A 16,477-nucleotide genomic window follows, 5' to 3' on the forward strand; every position below is an offset into this window, starting at 1 on the left:
GAGGCCAATACTCTCCGCTTCCAGACAGTGCCAGTCAGCAGATGGTGGGGTGATCGTCTCTTAAGAGAGCATCCCTGTGACTTTCAGGAACCAAGAAAAGGGTTCAAAGAAGACAAATGAGGGGTGCTTGCTCTGCCTACCAAAAATTCAAAATAATTTAGGCTAAAATGTCACAGCACTGATGAAAGAATCCAAAGCAGATAGATTTAAAAAAAGCAGATAGCCTTGGAAACAATCAATGATGCGTAAGAAAGTAACACATGTGTGGAAAAAGAATGCCACACACACAAGTCATGTGAAGAAATCATTCTTTAAAAGTATTGGTAAGGCAGTTGGCTAAATGATTTGGGCAAAAGTTCAACCATACCCTAATATTTCTGTGGTTTAAAAAGTTGAATTTTGTAAATGCCACTAAGGAACCAGTTGTTTTATAAAAAGATTTTTTTAAGATGGAATGATTGATATTTTATGTCATAGATTCTCTAGCAAACTTATTTTTAAGTTTGTCACTCCCCCCCCACCTCTGGATAATTTTACTTCTTTATGCTGGACATTCTGCTACTCTAGGAATTTCATATCCTGGGAACAGAGTGTGTCCAGGGTAATTATCATTGGTGTTATCGTTCAAAGGAGCCTCCGTACCTACCAAGAAATCAAAGTCATGGATGTGGAAGAGAAAAGGATGATGGACTTGCCCATAGAGCATTGTCACACATAGAGAAGAGAGACAGGTTCATATTCCAGCCTCAGTCTTACGGTGCCTTGTAGACATTCCTCCGTGATTAATGACACCATTTTCTCCATCGTTGACATAGTTCTGAAATACCTTCTAATTACTGCAAAGAGAAGGGAGCTTTGCAGGAAGGACACGAAAAAAAGCAAATAAAGGTTTGACTCATGAAATTAAAAACTGTTTGTGCATAGAGACTTTATGAACTACTTAACAAGGCTAAAAGAAAACAAAAAATAGATGCACAAGTAGATAATCAAACTTTTGCTATTCAATTGCTGTTTTAAAAGTTCTTACAATTTGGTAGGTAGGGCAGCCCAATAAAAACTGGCAAAGAGGAGGACTGTCACGGAGAAATAATACATGAAAGGATATTCGACCTCATGGTTGACCAAGAGAATTACAAATTAAACCAGTTTAAGGTGCTTTTCACCCCCAGATTAGCTGAGATTCTTTTAAAGATAATATTTGTGGGGTTGCAAGGAAACTTAGGTCTCTGGCAAAATTGTACAGAGAGAATCAAAGGACACATCTTTCTGGAGGAGTTTGTTGGCAATAAATATCAAGTTGTACAGAAGATGAATACACTTGACCCATAGATGTTACAGATAAGAAGGAGATAAAGCTAGGACAAAGTGTGTAAAGAATTAGAGGTCAGGGGCACCTGGGTGGCTCAGTCAGCTGAGTGTCCGACTTCGGCTCAGGTCATGATCTCTCAGTCTGTGAGTTCGAGCCCCGTATCGGGCTCTGTGCTGGCAGCTTAGAGCCTGGAGCCTGCTTCGGATTCTGTGTCTCCATCTCTCTGCCCCTCCCCTGCTCATGCTCTGTCTCTCTCTCTCTCTCTCTCTCTCTCTCTCTCTCTCTCTTTCTCTGTCAAAAATAAATAAACATTAAAAAAAAATTTAATAAGAATTAGAGGTCATAACTGTAATGGGGTGAAAATCATAAGCTAATTAAATAAGTGTTCAAATGTAATAGAGTAATTAGAGATTTTTGTTCAGCTGTAATATGCATTTATGCAAAATTGAGACCTTGTGAAGAAAAAGTTCACACAAACATTAAGCACTAAATGCGTGAAACAAATCTGTACAGGCCCTATGATCCCAGTTTTGTATATTCATGAATAGAGTCCTAAAACTATGTACAACGCAACGTAATGATTAAGTTTGGATAGTATAACAGGCCACTTTAATGTTCTTACATGTATATATTTCTGAACGTTCTACTATAAACATGTAGTTTTTCCAGATATACAGAGACAGTAGACCAAATAGGTTATATTAGATGTTTAAATGCATTCTTATTTCATGTTATTCCTCCTCTTACATCTTCTATCCTGTTAAGTAAGATTTGTTCTTCAAAATCTAGAATTTGTTTTGTTTCGTTTTTTCCTCCTCTTTCCTACTTCTTCCCTTTCCACCTATACGTAGTACCTACCTAAAGCAGGTAGAGACTGATTCTCAAAGGAAAGATCTCATGGAACTTGACTACGCAAATCGATCTTTCCGCACAGGAGTAGACAAAGGTGGGGGAAAACGAAGTAGGTTTTCACCTTATGATGGATCGAATTCTGGACTAGACACACACAGTGAGGAATTCAGTAAAAGTTTGAGTAGCCCCTCTTTGCACAATCCCCCGTCGGGGCCCTCGTATGCACTCCTGCATCGAGTCTATGCAGCACCCCCGACGGCGGCGTGGTTGAAGGAGTTGAGGCTTAGGTCACAGGGCCCCACAGCCTCTGAGGTGCTCTTCTCACCTTCCCCAAAGGAACGTCCATCAGAACAGCGGATTTCGGTCGGTCTGGTTTTTGCATTTCATGCTGACAAAATGAGATCCGTGAAGGCGGGTGGCCTTTAAAATGCAGTTTTAAAATACTGTTATTTCCTCGATGGAGATATTTTTCCAAGAGGAGATGGCTTAGAATTTTGGATAGAGACCCAGCCCCCTTGCAACTTTGAAATGCAGCCTGCAAGGTTCTTGTGATCATCTAATCAAAATTTGTAAGCAGGCGTGTTTTAGTTCAAGACCAGGATGTGTAGAAGGAGCCATTTGACAAGAGGATCAGGTGATTACAGTAAACTAAAAGCAGAGTCTGAAAGGTCAACTTTGTTAATAGTGTTTGGGGCTGGTTTATATTTTTTATGAACATTACAGGAAGTCCTGTTTTATTTTGCCTACTAGAATTTTTAATTCTGTGTGCACACGCTTTTTGCTCTGGTGTTTTTATAGTTTTATTTTTAAATTCTTACCCCCCCCCCGCCCCCACCCTTTCCCAAGCTCTTAGTATTTTACACTTTAACCTTTAACCCTTTTCAGCAAACTATGCTTTGAACCACATTGACTGAACCTTCTGTTGTCTATCTTTTATAAAAGGTACTCTGTATTTCAGTAGATCTCTATAAATTTCTTTTCTTTTGAAGAAAGAAAGAGTAAAAAATTTCAGATCTGCTAGAAATGGATGAAGATCCCCCAAATAGCTATTTCTGAGGGTGTTTTTTTTCCAACAGCTGTTGAATAGTTATGTCTAATCTCATAAGTAAGTTATATGTTGAGGGCATAGTGTTGCCTCCTTGGTTCAGTTTAAAGCACAGGAACATTATGCATTTCTCTGACATTTTCCAGATCATGCCTTTTAAAAATGCAGTAAGAATTCACTCATAGTTAATGTTTGAAAAGTGCTGATTTAAACTGAATTTCTCAGATTTATGAGTGAAGTGCATTTTCTTAACAATGAAGGAAATTCATACCCAAAGGGTGGGAGAAATTCTTAAGTTGAAATTTGAATACAAAGTTTATTTTCAACCTAATGTCATCGATACTTAGATGCTTTTAGGTTGTTTTTTTTTTCACATTTGTTGCCCTTTTCTGTATGTATTTTTTAATTTTAAAAATTAAATTAAAACTGTCCCTCATTCCTAGAATATTTTTCTTGGTCTTTCAGAGCCTCTAGACTGTGTGTGCCTTTTGACATACTAAAGGCAAAGAGTTGGAATTGATATATTTGAAGTGCAAAGTCTCAGGACCTAATTTGACCATAAAGTGTGACTGAATTCCAAAACGCATGACGACACTGTCTTATATCATCACAAGTGGTGATGAATTAAGGTTTTAAAATTTGATACTTGGCTGAGTTCTGACATTCTCTTGTTTTGCTCTCTTAGAACTCTGTTGCAATTGGTAAATGAGGCTGAATTTCTGGAGACTTTAATTGTGATTAAAAAGGATTCGGCATTTGAAACTTCCAGAGATCATGGGCACGACTTAGGGATCACGCTTTATTTGCACATGAACATATGTGGCCGTCTTGCCCAACAGTCAAGGAATTGAAGAAATTCTCTTTGAAATCAGCAACTGTGGCCTTGCTTCTTGGTCACCTATGGAATCCCAGCGCCGAAGGGGGTCGTGAGCTTGTAACTTTGGGAAAATCATGTACAGATTGCCACACTTAACTCTAGGGTTCCTTTTGCCAAGTTAACAACCATATTAGCGACATGTGACAGCAGCAGGCAGTTCAACATAAGCTCATGACAATAGGAGGCGTCTCGATGCGCCAACTATCTAGGCAGATAAATTTAAGACCCGTGTTCCCAGCAAGGTCCAGCTTAAACATACATGTATTTTATCATTTTTACTTACAATTCAGTAGAGCTGTTGTTTGAAGACTCTCTCAGGTAGAGTTTCAAGTATAGCTTGTTTTTCTCGAACTAGTTATATTCTCTGAAGGTCTTGCTTATTCTTCTCATGTCCCAACATCTAACCCTATTTGGGTATTCTGTCTTGAAATAGATTCTTTTTGGTTTCAAAATGTTTGATTCCTGTTTCTTTCTTAGCACCTAAAATTCGCACACAAAGAGGAGTTATTAAGGGGGCGCCTGGGAGGCTCAGACTTCAGCTCAGGTCATGATCTCACGGTCAGGTCCGTGGGTTCAAGCCACACATTGGGCTCTGTACTCGACAGCTCAGAGCCTAGAGTCTGCTCCGGATTCTGTGTCTCCCTCTCTCTCTCTGCCCCTTCTCTGCTCATGCTCTACCTCTCTCTCCGTCTCTCTCAAAAATAAACAAACATTTTTTTTTAAAAAAGGAGTTATTATGGAGTGAATTGTGTCCCCTCCAAATTCAGATGTTAAAGTCCTAACTCTCAGTGTTACTGCATTTGAAGATAAAACCTTTAAGATGGTAATTAAGGGTAAAAGAGGTCGTAAGAGTAGGGCTCTGATCTGATAAAGTTGGTGTCCTTAAAAAAAGAGACACCAGAGATCTCATTTCTCTCACATGTGCACAGAGGAAAGCCCTTGCGGGCACAGTGAGAAAGAAACAACGCAGCTGTCTTCAAGTTAGGAAGAGGTTTCGCCACAAACTTCTAGAAACAACATTGATAGTACCTTGATCTGGGACTTCCAGCTTCCAAAGCTGTGAGAAAATAAAATTTCTGTTGCCCAAGCTACCCACATGATATTGTTACAGCAGCTGATCAGATTAAGCCGGGGCAAAGTTGTGTCAAATGAACTGAGTTCGTACAGACCCCTGACAAAAATTAGGCGTGTCTAGATACGGAAGCCTTCTCCCTGCAGATTTGAAGTCTTTGTAAAGCTAGTCTTCGTAAGGGAAGAGAGGGTCATGGTATACGGATTTGGTCCAAGAATAGTGCCTCCTGGCTGGAGGGAGGGGGCTGATTATAAATCCAGCCCAGAGGATGCTTTCACCCTGCTCAGGCTGCGTTGTGTTTGTGCTTTAGTCTAAGGCTGTCAAATAGGCAATTGAAAAACAAATCTAAACATTTTCCCATAAATCCTGTTTTAAGCATTCTTAAGGCTGGGGCACCTTTGCACGGGGGTTAAGAACTTGGTCCCTCTCCTGATGAGAGCACCGTGACCTTGGTCGGTGTTCTGAGCACACTTGTCCCCCGGTCCAGGACAGGAGCCTTAATGCTCCAGGATTTTGGCACGTGAGCCACAGCTGCACCTGTGGGAGACGATGGCTTTGGCAGAAAGCGAGAGGTCGTTAAAGTAATTCGGTCACGTAAACCTCCTAGCGTAGGGCAGCGATTTGAAAAAAAGCACTTGTGAAGAGCCTTTTAAAAAAGAGAATGTTCCCCCCTCGATATCTTCCGGTGAAACAGACGAAAGCCTGGCTGCCCAGGACTTGGCAGAACATAGGCTGACGGTCACTGTGGAAGCGGGCGGGATGCCACCCCTCGTGATGGCCAGCCCGGGGTTTCTTAGGGACTCTGCCGCTCTGCTGCTCGTCCCCAGAAGAACCTTTAACGGTTCAGGGCTGCAGATTCGCTATCTGTAAGAACGAGAGGTCGATTTCTATCATCGCTAAAAACCTCTCCCAGGTCTAATTCAAATTCCGGAACTATCTCGTTTGTTGAAGAGCACTTTCCCACCTCCACCATCTCTTCAGCTTAATGAGGCTGCAGATGGCCCAGAGCACAGGCCCTGTGCGTCCCCACGCCGTGGGGATCAAGGGGACTTTGCTCGCCTGAGCCCTGGAAGGTGACTCATGCCGGGGGCAACAGCGCTTGTCCGCCTCTCTCACCCAGGGCGAGACGGTCTCATAACTTGTTGTTTAAAAAAGATCACAAGGAGACTCTCAAGTTCTCTGAAATTCATGGAAAGACACCTGCTTTAAGTGCAGAGATGAGGACATTCTTTGTTTCCCCAAGACCTCATCAAAAGCTACGCACCTCGATGTGAATGAGGTGGCATCAGGGTTTTGCCACGTGCACAAGTCAGGACGGACGTTCCTTGGTGCCAAGGATCTTGCGTCTTCTGCCAGGCTTTTCCCAGTGGAACTGTCACATCACCATCGTGGTATTCGTCATGTTTACTCAGGTTTACACCATAATCCCAGACCTGCCCAACAGATAGTGTGACTTTGCCTCGGCCATTCTTGTTCCCCAATCGCAGAAGTTTTTCCTGCATGTGTCAGGAATCCACCCCACCTTCTTTCTCTGTCGCTGTCCCAGCAGGTCACATGAGACCTCTTCCTTTTTTTTTCTTCAAATACTAGTGTGTTTGGCTTTTTGTCTCTCCTTTTCTTTCCCTTTCCCTCTGTTTTATTACAATTTATTTATTTTGAGAGAGCGAGAGCACGACTAGGGGAAGGGTAGAGAGACAGAATCCCAAGCAGGCTCCGCAGTGACCTACACAGGGCTTGATCTCACGAACCCTGAGATCATAACCTGAGCTGAAATCAAGAGTTGGACGCATAACCGACAGAGCCACCCAGGCATCCCCATCATATCCATTTTAAGATAGCATCCCCTACTTTTGATATCAGTCTGTCCATCCAACACTTGGGCTGGAATCGGAGGAGGCTGAGAATGTTGAGACTGACGTCCCCACATCCTGTCTGATCCCTATGTGCCTTCTCTGGCCTGTGATAGTTCCATTGAGCAGAGATTGTCACAAACATGTAGTACAAACCTCAGGCCGGGAATAAGGAAAAGAATAATCAGGGGTAACAGGTCATTGGGTAAGATGAGCAGGAAATAAGGGGAACAAATTAGTGGGTTGAAAAAATAAAAATCTGTCCTAGAAAGGAGATCAGAAGATAAACAAGGGGGCATAATAGAGGACACGTTTGTCACATCAGGAAGGCTTTTGAAATCTTGGTGGCAAGACATCTCCATATGACACTAGTGCTGAAGAAAAGCTTATTTTCATTTTTATTTTTTATTTTTTTTAATGTTTATACTTTTGAGAGGGACAGAGACACAGCACGAGTGGCGGAGGGGCAGAGAGAGAGGGATTCACAGAACCTGAAGCAGGATCCAGGCTCCGAGCTGTCAGCACAGACCCTGACGCGGGGCTCGAACTCACGAGCTGTGAGATCATGACCTGAGCCAAAGTAAGACACTTAACCGACTGAGACCCCCAGGTGCCCCCCCCCTTTTTTTTAGAAAAGCTTGTTTTTAAACAATGTGTCAGCCACATAGTTTTATTTAAGGAAGTGTGATGATAATCTCAAATTCCTACTGAATTTAAATATATGTTTGAATAGAAGGAAGATGAAGTTTTAAAAACATTAAGAATAGGTATAGCTGCCTTAAAATGATGAAAAAAAACCCAAGACTCTAACAGCACACTACAAATATGGTCAGAAAGTCTTCTCAAGTAGTGTTGAATAGGGGCGCCTGGGTGGCTCAGTCGGTTAAACGTCCGATTTCGGCTCAGGTCATGATCTCACAGTCCGTGAGTTCGAGCCCTGCGTCGGGCTCTGTGCTGACCGCTCAGAGCCTGGAGCCTGGTTCAGATTCTGTGTCTCCCTCTCTCTCTGCCCCTCCCCTGTTCATGCTCTGTCTCTGTCTCAAAAATAAATAAACGTTAAAAAAAAATTAAAGTAGTGTTGAATATACAGGAAGCATTTTTAAAAGTATTTATGAAATTATTTCTGGTTGAGATCATTTCTAATTCTTAGGCAGCTAGTTATCATTTGATGGATTTCAAGGAAGTTCTTAATGGCATTTCATCGTTGTAGCTATCAAATGAAAGACGTAATTGCTGTCTGTGTGGACAGTCGTGTCTTTCAAGCCCGATGTGTCATCAGCCCTGGTGGGCGAGCCCCAGGGTAGCATCTGAGCGTTTTAGCGTGTGTACTTCCAGATCATGTAGATGCCAGGTCCTGATGGTGCAGGCCCCATACCTGATGAGAGCCGATCACCAGAACTCCAGATGGCTACAACGTTCGGAGTCATCTGTGCCGCAGTGGCTTGGCCTGGATGAAAGACAGCGTATGGGCACCTGATTGAGGTTTGCACACGGTGCCCGGGGAGTGTTCCTTTCTGCCTTCTTCGGGAAAGTTGCTTGTTTTTTGTTTTTTTCAAGATAATTACCCTTTCCAACATTTGAAAGAAATTTTCCAGAGTCTCCCTGTGTGACCACCTTTGGTAAGAAATCAGGAAGAACGATGCTGTCGGCTGTCTAAATTAGTTAGCATTTAAGAAGTAGAGGCAGAAGGAGAGGGGTTTTCACGTATAATTTCTTAGACAAAACATTTTTAAATGATCGTTCTCTTGATGTCACTGGTTTCAAAGAACAGGGCTTTCTCAACATTTTAAGAAGACTTTAAAAAACATTAAAAATTTTTTTTCCTCTTAGTGGGGTCATTAATCTCAAGAATGGGGCTTCCCTGAAGTTCTTAAAAACATTCTCTGTGTGTTTTTCCCCCCCTTTGCATGTAGTTTAGTACAAACTTTGCAGCTTCAGAGGTGAGATTTGATACACCATTTTCACCCAGCTCTGTCCTTCCATAGAGTAAGAAGTTGAGACTCTGAGGGTTTTGGTGATTTGCTCAGGGGCACGGCCGAAAAGTCAAGATGAAAAAACGGGCGCATAATTCCCGATCCCCTACTCCTTCCATTGTTGTATGCTTTTTAGAGCCGATGAGTTGTGAGCAATTTTTTTTGTGAAACTTGGGTTTAAAAAAAAATGTCTTCAAGTCGTCAGGCCTCATTTGCCGTTCCACCCATTAACAGATAATTATTCCCCACTTGAAAAATATTCTTAATATACACTAAAACTTCCAACATGAACAGAGAAACTGGGAATTATGTTATAAAATATGTCACTGACTTCCTTCAATTGTTCTCTGGGTGTAGTCTGTGCCTTCCTCAGAAACCATATTGGATTTATTTAGAACTTTCTAGAATCCATCTCTATAAAAATCAGTTAACACTCTTCTACTGTAGCAGAGTGAAATAACTTTTTTTTTTTTTAATGTCCTTCTCATTTGAGGTTCAAGAGGTAAAGTCCCTAAACATCCTTTGAAAAGTCTGCCAGTGAAAGCTCAGATCTGGGTGGGACAGTGTGGTCACAAAGGTAAGGTGAGGGCAACAGACCCTTGTTCGGCTCTCTGCCCAGCACCTACTGGGTTGGGGAACATGCGAAGTTACCCAAGTAAGGAGTCGCATGCTTTGGGCAGCAAGCTATACAAGGCTGTAGTATAAGCTCTCTCACCTGCTGCATCTGCCTCACCTGATCGGAGCAGGGACCCCGGAAGAGATCAGAGGAAAGCATGTGACCCTTTCTCCTTGTGTTTAAGTGCATTCTGGGTAGGCCAGTGAATGCCGCTGACAGTCACCCCTCAAACTTCTGGTGTGAGTTATATGCACATGGCAGACAAAGGTTATTTTTAGAAAGTCTGATCACGGATCGATTTCAGTCAAGCAGCTAGCAAATTAAAACCCCCTTCCAAGAAAAATCTGGAAGCTAAATGTTACACAACCGCTTTTTTTTTCCCCTAAGGTTTTTTATTTTTATATAATCTCTAGAGCCAACATAGGGCTTGAACTTACAACCCTGAGATCAAGAGTCACATGCTGTGCTGACTGAGCCAGCCAGGCCCATTAGTCTTTTAAACTGAGAATACAGTATTTAGATTCTAGCCATAAAATTCTCTGTATAAACTCTTTAGGATTTGAATGTATCAAGTATCCCGGCAAGCTTCCAGTATTTTCTCATCGTTATCCTTGAGATGTGGCTGGGCTGGTATCTTGAGGCTCCTGGAGAGTTTACATTCTCAACTGTAATTTTGTTTCAGCGTTTTGTTGAATCATGCTTGCTAACATTCTAAGGAACTCTAAAATCTCTAGTCTAAACTGGCACCACAAAATCTCAATTCTTATAATTTAGTGACGTGAGATTTTTATCATCCACATAAAATTGTTTGCAAGTATCTCTGGCAGTATATTGTCTCTGCTCATGTTATTTTAAATTTTGACCAAAATTATTACATCTCCAGGGACAAATTAAGTGTTATTTTTCTGGCATGCTTCATGATTTAAGTTTTGGTCTAGTGATTTCTTTTGGCTTAGCCATATATTCTGAGAAACTAATTGTCAACACGTACTTGAGATTTTTTTTAAAGCTGATAGTGGTCATTGTATCAGGTTCTCATATTCTTTATGTGGCCTCAGGGGGTTAATTTGAAACCTAGAGTACACTTTCCCCCCTAAATTAGCTAAAAAATCAATACATTTTAAATGTATGAAGACTAAAAACGATTAACCAGATTCCCATAACATTGCATAATGTTTGTTTGCTTACATTCTTGGCTCAAATGCGATGAAAAATGATTGAAGTGAATCTCCGCTGAATTTCACAGACGGTGACGATTTTACGCACTAGGGACCGTCTCATCAGGTAGAAAGATATTATTTATTACTCCACTTTTCCTTTGGTAAAATCATCCCTGAATTTGTGCTTGTGGAGAGATCTTCATAAAACTATAGCTTTTGTCAAATGTAAGCATTTTTTCTTTGGTATTTTTACTATCATCATTTTCTGCTGTTCACATGTTTGAAAATACTCTAGGCCTTGGCTGGAACTTTGAATGTACAACACAGGTATTTTCTGCCTGAAGACTTGAGCCGTCCTCACAAATCAACAGGAAGATGGTCATAAATGTATAATGAGAGAATTTCAGAAGATCATCTTCCCCTAATACAGGAAGAGTCTTAATTTATAAATGAGATGTTAAAGTCATGCACAACACGTAAGTGGAATTCTGCAAACACTGTGGACAACATTATTTTAGAAGTCAATACTCAAAACACTGAGGGCATGTCTAAGGCATCACTCTGTTTAAATATTTTTCAAGAAAGCAAATTATTTTATGGCAAAACACAAGTACTACTATTTTGAGCAGTCGCCTACACCATTTAAAGATGTTCTTATTAAACTTGCAAGGTTTAAGAGACTTATCTTCATATAACTATAGAATTTTCTTCTCCTTTCAGGACTAATTATTTTTATGTATCGTTGTAGCTATGTCATACCAGGAAATAATCCTGTCCATATGCAAACTACTCATCTGGTTACATTTATGTAGCCAAAATATTTGTTCCCAGAGAAAAACATTTTAGCATAATGCCTTTTTAAAAATGATGGTGCGCCTGGGTGCCTCAGTGAGTTGAGCGTCCGACTTTGGCCCAGGTCATGATCTCATGGTTTGTGAGTTCGAGCCCCGCGTCAGCTCTGTTCTGACAGCTCAGAGTCTGGAGCCTGCTTCGGATTCTGTGTCTCCCTCTCTCTCTGTCTCAAAAATAAACATTAAAATTTTTTTTAAAAAAAATGAAATAAACACTTCAATTGTGTTACCAAAATGTTTCCTTTTTAACACAGAAGAGCATTTAAACATGATCTCCAGTGTATTTTAAACGTGCTAGATAGGAGCATTTCCGCTTACACAAAGTGTTTGAGCTGGTCAGAAGAAGTCAAATATCCGGGAAGGATTCTTTTTGAGTGAAATATTTTAAAGTCATTTTAATACATACTGAGGGATATTAAATCACACGAAGAGTCTGAATGAATCATCCTAGTGCACGGCATAACTTTCATCTCGGGGACATACTAAGCAAACGAACTAATAGTATGTTCCGTATTGACTCGCTTGGTTATAAATTCAAAAGTGTCACGTGCTACAGTATTTATAATTATTAAATATATTGAGATGAATTTAAATAAAATGGAATAGCAAATGTTGTCTCTCTGAAAGTTTGTTTTCTAGAATCACGCTTTTTCAGAGTCATCAAAATCTGACGTCTGGTTAGAGGAAAGGAAAAAGGGCAGGGGGAGGTGCACATTTTCATATCATCAAGTTTTGCTCATCATGTAAGATAGTAATGGACTGAACTTACCAGTTTATAATACAGCTTTCGTTTTATTTTAAACATATTTGGCATGATATAAAAATATTGATCACAGTGAGCTTTACCAATTGTTATTGCTATAAAAATGAATGCAGAAACAATCTTTTTAGTGGAAATAAATTATATAGTCATTATTATTTTTTTTTTTAAATCACAAGAGAAAAACCTCAGCTGTTTGGTCCTTGGTAGAAAACCAGTCATTGAAAAGAGGTCTTTTGCAGGTGAGCTCCAGTCCATTTCTGTAAAGTTGTCCACACAGTCCAGCGAACCCTGACTTGTCTTGGTCCACAGGGTCCCACAAAGGTCTCTCTGTTCACGGACAGTTCGCGCGTGGCAACACGGTCTTCCAAGATCGCCAGGTGACAAGTTGGAAAAGAGCGCAGCCTTAGTTCACGTGTGGTCTTTTCCAGTACGAAGGGACACAGCGACACACTTCCTCACTAAATGTAAGTCCTTGCTCACAAGGCTTCAGTCGATTCGTACACGGTCTTCTGTAACAACTAGGAAAACAGAGAGGAAAGCGTTTGTGTTGACGACCCACGCAATGGATTCACGATGCTACAAACGCAGTTGTTTTTCTGCATTTAAAACGAGAACAAAGTTACTCATGTGACCATAGACCTGTTCTTAGGTTTCTGTCTTTCTGAAGTTGGAGGCTGAGAATTAGAAAACCGAGGAGGAGGACCGCAAAAGCCTAAAACCAGCGTTGCTGCTCGAACAGATGTGAGGGGGAGGTGATGTGAGCACTGGTTCTTTTGAAGTGTCCTCTGCTTTGTGGATGAAAGGAGCATAAAAGAGAGACCGGGAAAGTGAGTGTCGAAGTTCTGCAGATAGAGTGTGAGCCCAGAGGCGTGGCGGAGTCCCCAGGAGTCTGGGTGCTTGTGCGGAACCCAGAGTTGGAAGGGATGACGGTGGGCCCCAGTGGGGAGCCCCGCCCTCCCTTTGTTTCTCTCCACCCGGCAGGCAGCTGGCTGTGCCACGGGGTCCCTGTCCCTCTCCGCCTGGGCTCCAGGGGAGAAGAAGGTGGTCTGGGGGAGGGGGAGAGGGACGGTGCTTCCCTGGGCCCCCCTCTCTTCCCACCCTGGACTTCCAGTGGGGAAAGGACAGATGCTCCAAAGGCCCTATTGCTCCAGTGAACGGGAGCTGCCTTTGAAGAAGCTTGGGGGGGGGGGGGTGTGAGACATGTCCGGTGCAAGAACAGGATGGGCATCCAGGGCGTGAGGCAGCGTGGCCTGGCAGGGAGATCAAAAGCACGCTACAGAGACCCTGCACGTGTGAGTTGGAAGTGTTATATCTTGTGCTCCGGAAAACATATCTAGTTCAAGTGTTACTTTTTTTTTTCTCCCCTAAGTGCAAATGCATTATTGTTGGACTACTGGTATTCCTTTACTAAAAAGATGCAATGCTCAATGATCAATGGAAGCTGATGATTAAGGCAGTGGACAAAAAATATATACTCTGCCCCTCTCCGACACTTTTGGAATACATATTAAGAAATGAGTGTCCACATTTTCAAAATATTATATGTTTTTGCTTCGATATATACATATACACCTGGAAGTATATCCTTAGAAAAATGAACACAGCGTTTCAGTAAACAGAAAGTCTTCATGAAACAACGTATACTATTAGGAGAATTACAAAGATGGAAATCTTTTCTCTTAGGTTAATATAAGAATTCTGTAGACAAGTATGGTGGCTGGTTTAGTCTTATGGAAAGATAAGATCAGGCTTTCCAAGTATAGTAGGGTCTCTTAGAAGGGTTCACTGTGCAAAATGGTTAATAATCTGTAGTAAGACTTAGTATATATAATATTCTGCATTTTTGAAGTATCCTTCTGGGAGGCAGATACCCAGATAAAATTGGGATACAGTTGTTGCTCAAGATATTCTAAAAAGGAAACTCAAGATCCCTATAAGATACTCTGACACAGTAATGGAAGAACACAATGTCATCCATGAGATACCTACATTCACTGAAGTTCCCTTATGCAGCAGCTAAAATGTTACTGTGGACAGATCATCGGCGACATAAATTAGAACAGGAACACAAGCCTCACGAGCATCAAAAAGATGGAAATTTTACTTACTGGGAAAAATAGTAAACATTAATGTAGGTAGGAAATTGTAGATACATGAAATTGAATTTTTTAAACATGTTTGTTTATTTTGAGAGAGTGAGAGAGAGAGAGAGGAATGAATGAATCCCTAGCAGTCTGAGAGAGAGAGAGAGAGAGAGAGAGAGAGAGAGAGAGAGAGAGAGAGAATGAATCCCTAGTCCCTAGCAGGCTCCATGCTGTCAGCACAGAGCCTGACATGGGACTCGATCTCAAGAACCATGAGATCACGACTGGAGCTGAGATCAAGAGTCGGACGCCTAACCGACGTAGCCACCCAAGAGTCTCCCCCAGCCCCCCAATTTAAGTTTTAAGTCATGTGAGTGCTCGGCTGTTGCAAGGGCATTATTGCCATCTCTAAAGAGTGGGCCGGAAGAAGAGAAGCCAGTGTTGGTGATGACGAACCGACAGTCTGAGAGCTGAAAGGGCAGCGAGGAGAGTGAACCGTTATGTCAGCCAGGACAAAGGGGAGCTTCGAGAAAAAGTACACAAAGGACAGGTTACACGAACACCGACGTGTCCACTGAATTTGGGAGTCTACGGATACCTTCCATAGAACTTTCTCATGGAATGCCAGGGCGTAACCTCGGTTACAGCTGGTTAAATATGTGACAGATGCAAGAGGCGAACACAACTGCCAAGTGCCTAGGTCTTGGCGCAAGTTCGAAGAGGACCGAGCTTCGCTGCTAACATAGGCTCGGCATCCCAGTAAGATGCTAATGAGATGTAAGTCTGGGAATGCTCATAAGCTGAGGGGAAAGAAAAGTAGTTGACGATGTCAAAAGTACGGGAGAGAGAAGGCCTGTCTGGCGGAGCAAGGTTGAAGAAAATGCCGGAGGCACCGATCTGGCTAAAATGCAGACCACCTCGCCCTCAGGTTAAAGAGGAAGCAGCTCAACCCTGGAAGGGTCTGAGTCCAGTGGTCTCATTTTCTTTTTCTTGGTGGAAAAGGGGGCAGAATCCACGTTTCAGGAATGAGTCTTGAATAATCTTGAGCGATATATTGATTTATTTCTCTAATGCCACTATTCAGCTTAACTGTCATTCTTTCTCGATACAACTCTACAATTAGTGGCACTATCCTGTCCTTTGAATATTTTGCATAGACGTTTCTGCACTGAGGACAGGTGTCCTGCATTATGATGGCATCATTATTTTTGGTGGGGGCAGTTGAGTGTCGTTCGGATGTTCCAGAAACACTCGTCAAGGGACTGTCCCGCGTCTCTGTCTCCCTACCACTATCACAGCCTCAGCCTCTGGGACAAGGATTAGTGCGTGTTCGGAGCTTGGATCTGGTTTGAGTTCCCAGGGCTCCTGTCTTGTTTTTCTCAGGAGTAAACACGGTCTCAGCGGAAGTTTAACCTTGGTTAGAAAATAACAGAATTCGCCTCCCAGAACTTAACTGGTCTCATTCTAAAAAGCAACCGCTCTTTTGGTTGAGAAAAACTATTCTCAGTAAGACAAGTGAATACGATTTATGAAGATTTCTTACCTGCATGTTTGATGTTGAAATTTTTTTCCTTTTAAGAAGCATTTCTGTGAATTTTCTGTACACTCACAGGCACATTTTCCAGGGTTTAGGGGCTGACTTCTTGGACAGGTTCTTTTACATACGCACTGGCATGTGTTTTCATCAAATTCTCTGTTGGCCCCACATGAGTTCGGTAAAAGTTTGTTTTTACAGACACACTGGCATGAGTTTCTGTCTAGTTCTTTGTGGGGTCCACAGCTGGAAGGCCGGAGCCCCCCTCTGCAGACACACTGACACGTCTCTTCATCAAGCTCCTTGTTGGGTCCACAGATGTCATGGGATCCATCTGTAGAGTCTAGACAAATACAGTCAGACATCTTTACTATACCTTACTTAGCGCCGGGTGTGGTGGGAAGCAATTAAAAGCATTTAAAAGTGTCTTCGTGTGTTTCATTAAAGGGTTGTGCACAAACATGGGTATGTTCCTTTACAAGGAAACTCAA

At 41.9% G+C, this 16,477-nt stretch overlaps 1 protein-coding gene and 1 long non-coding RNA gene across 4 annotated transcripts in view; one reads left to right on the forward strand and one right to left on the reverse strand.

Moving 5' to 3' along the window:
* LOC111560083 overlaps window positions 1–16,477 on the forward strand; it is an 87,517-nt gene that overhangs the window by 42,502 nt on the left and 28,538 nt on the right. Inside the window, exon 1 of one of the 3 annotated variants that reach the window (XR_006596243.1) lies at window positions 14,984–15,229. The exons of 1 other annotated variant lie outside the window; for it this stretch is intronic. This is a non-coding gene — a long non-coding RNA (uncharacterized LOC111560083). Of the gene's footprint in view, window positions 1–14,983; window positions 15,230–16,477 lie in introns of those variants that run through there. One more of the 3 variants, XR_002741589.2, reaches the window with a different exon arrangement.
* Window positions 12,378–16,477, reverse strand: part of VEGFC (vascular endothelial growth factor C) — a 110,300-nt gene continuing 106,200 nt past the window's right edge. The window contains exons 6-7 of the mRNA XM_023252311.2: window positions 15,996–16,329; window positions 12,378–12,886 (exon numbers count right to left, since the gene is read on the reverse strand). Coding sequence (XP_023108079.1) covers window positions 12,772–12,886; window positions 15,996–16,329 — 449 coding nt within the window. The 3' untranslated portion in view covers window positions 12,378–12,771. The remainder of the gene's footprint in view (window positions 12,887–15,995; window positions 16,330–16,477) is intronic.

The sequence above is a fragment of the Felis catus genome, chromosome B1 (genome assembly GCF_018350175.1).
Source record: "Felis catus isolate Fca126 chromosome B1, F.catus_Fca126_mat1.0, whole genome shotgun sequence".
Taxonomy (NCBI): domain Eukaryota; kingdom Metazoa; phylum Chordata; class Mammalia; order Carnivora; family Felidae; genus Felis; species Felis catus.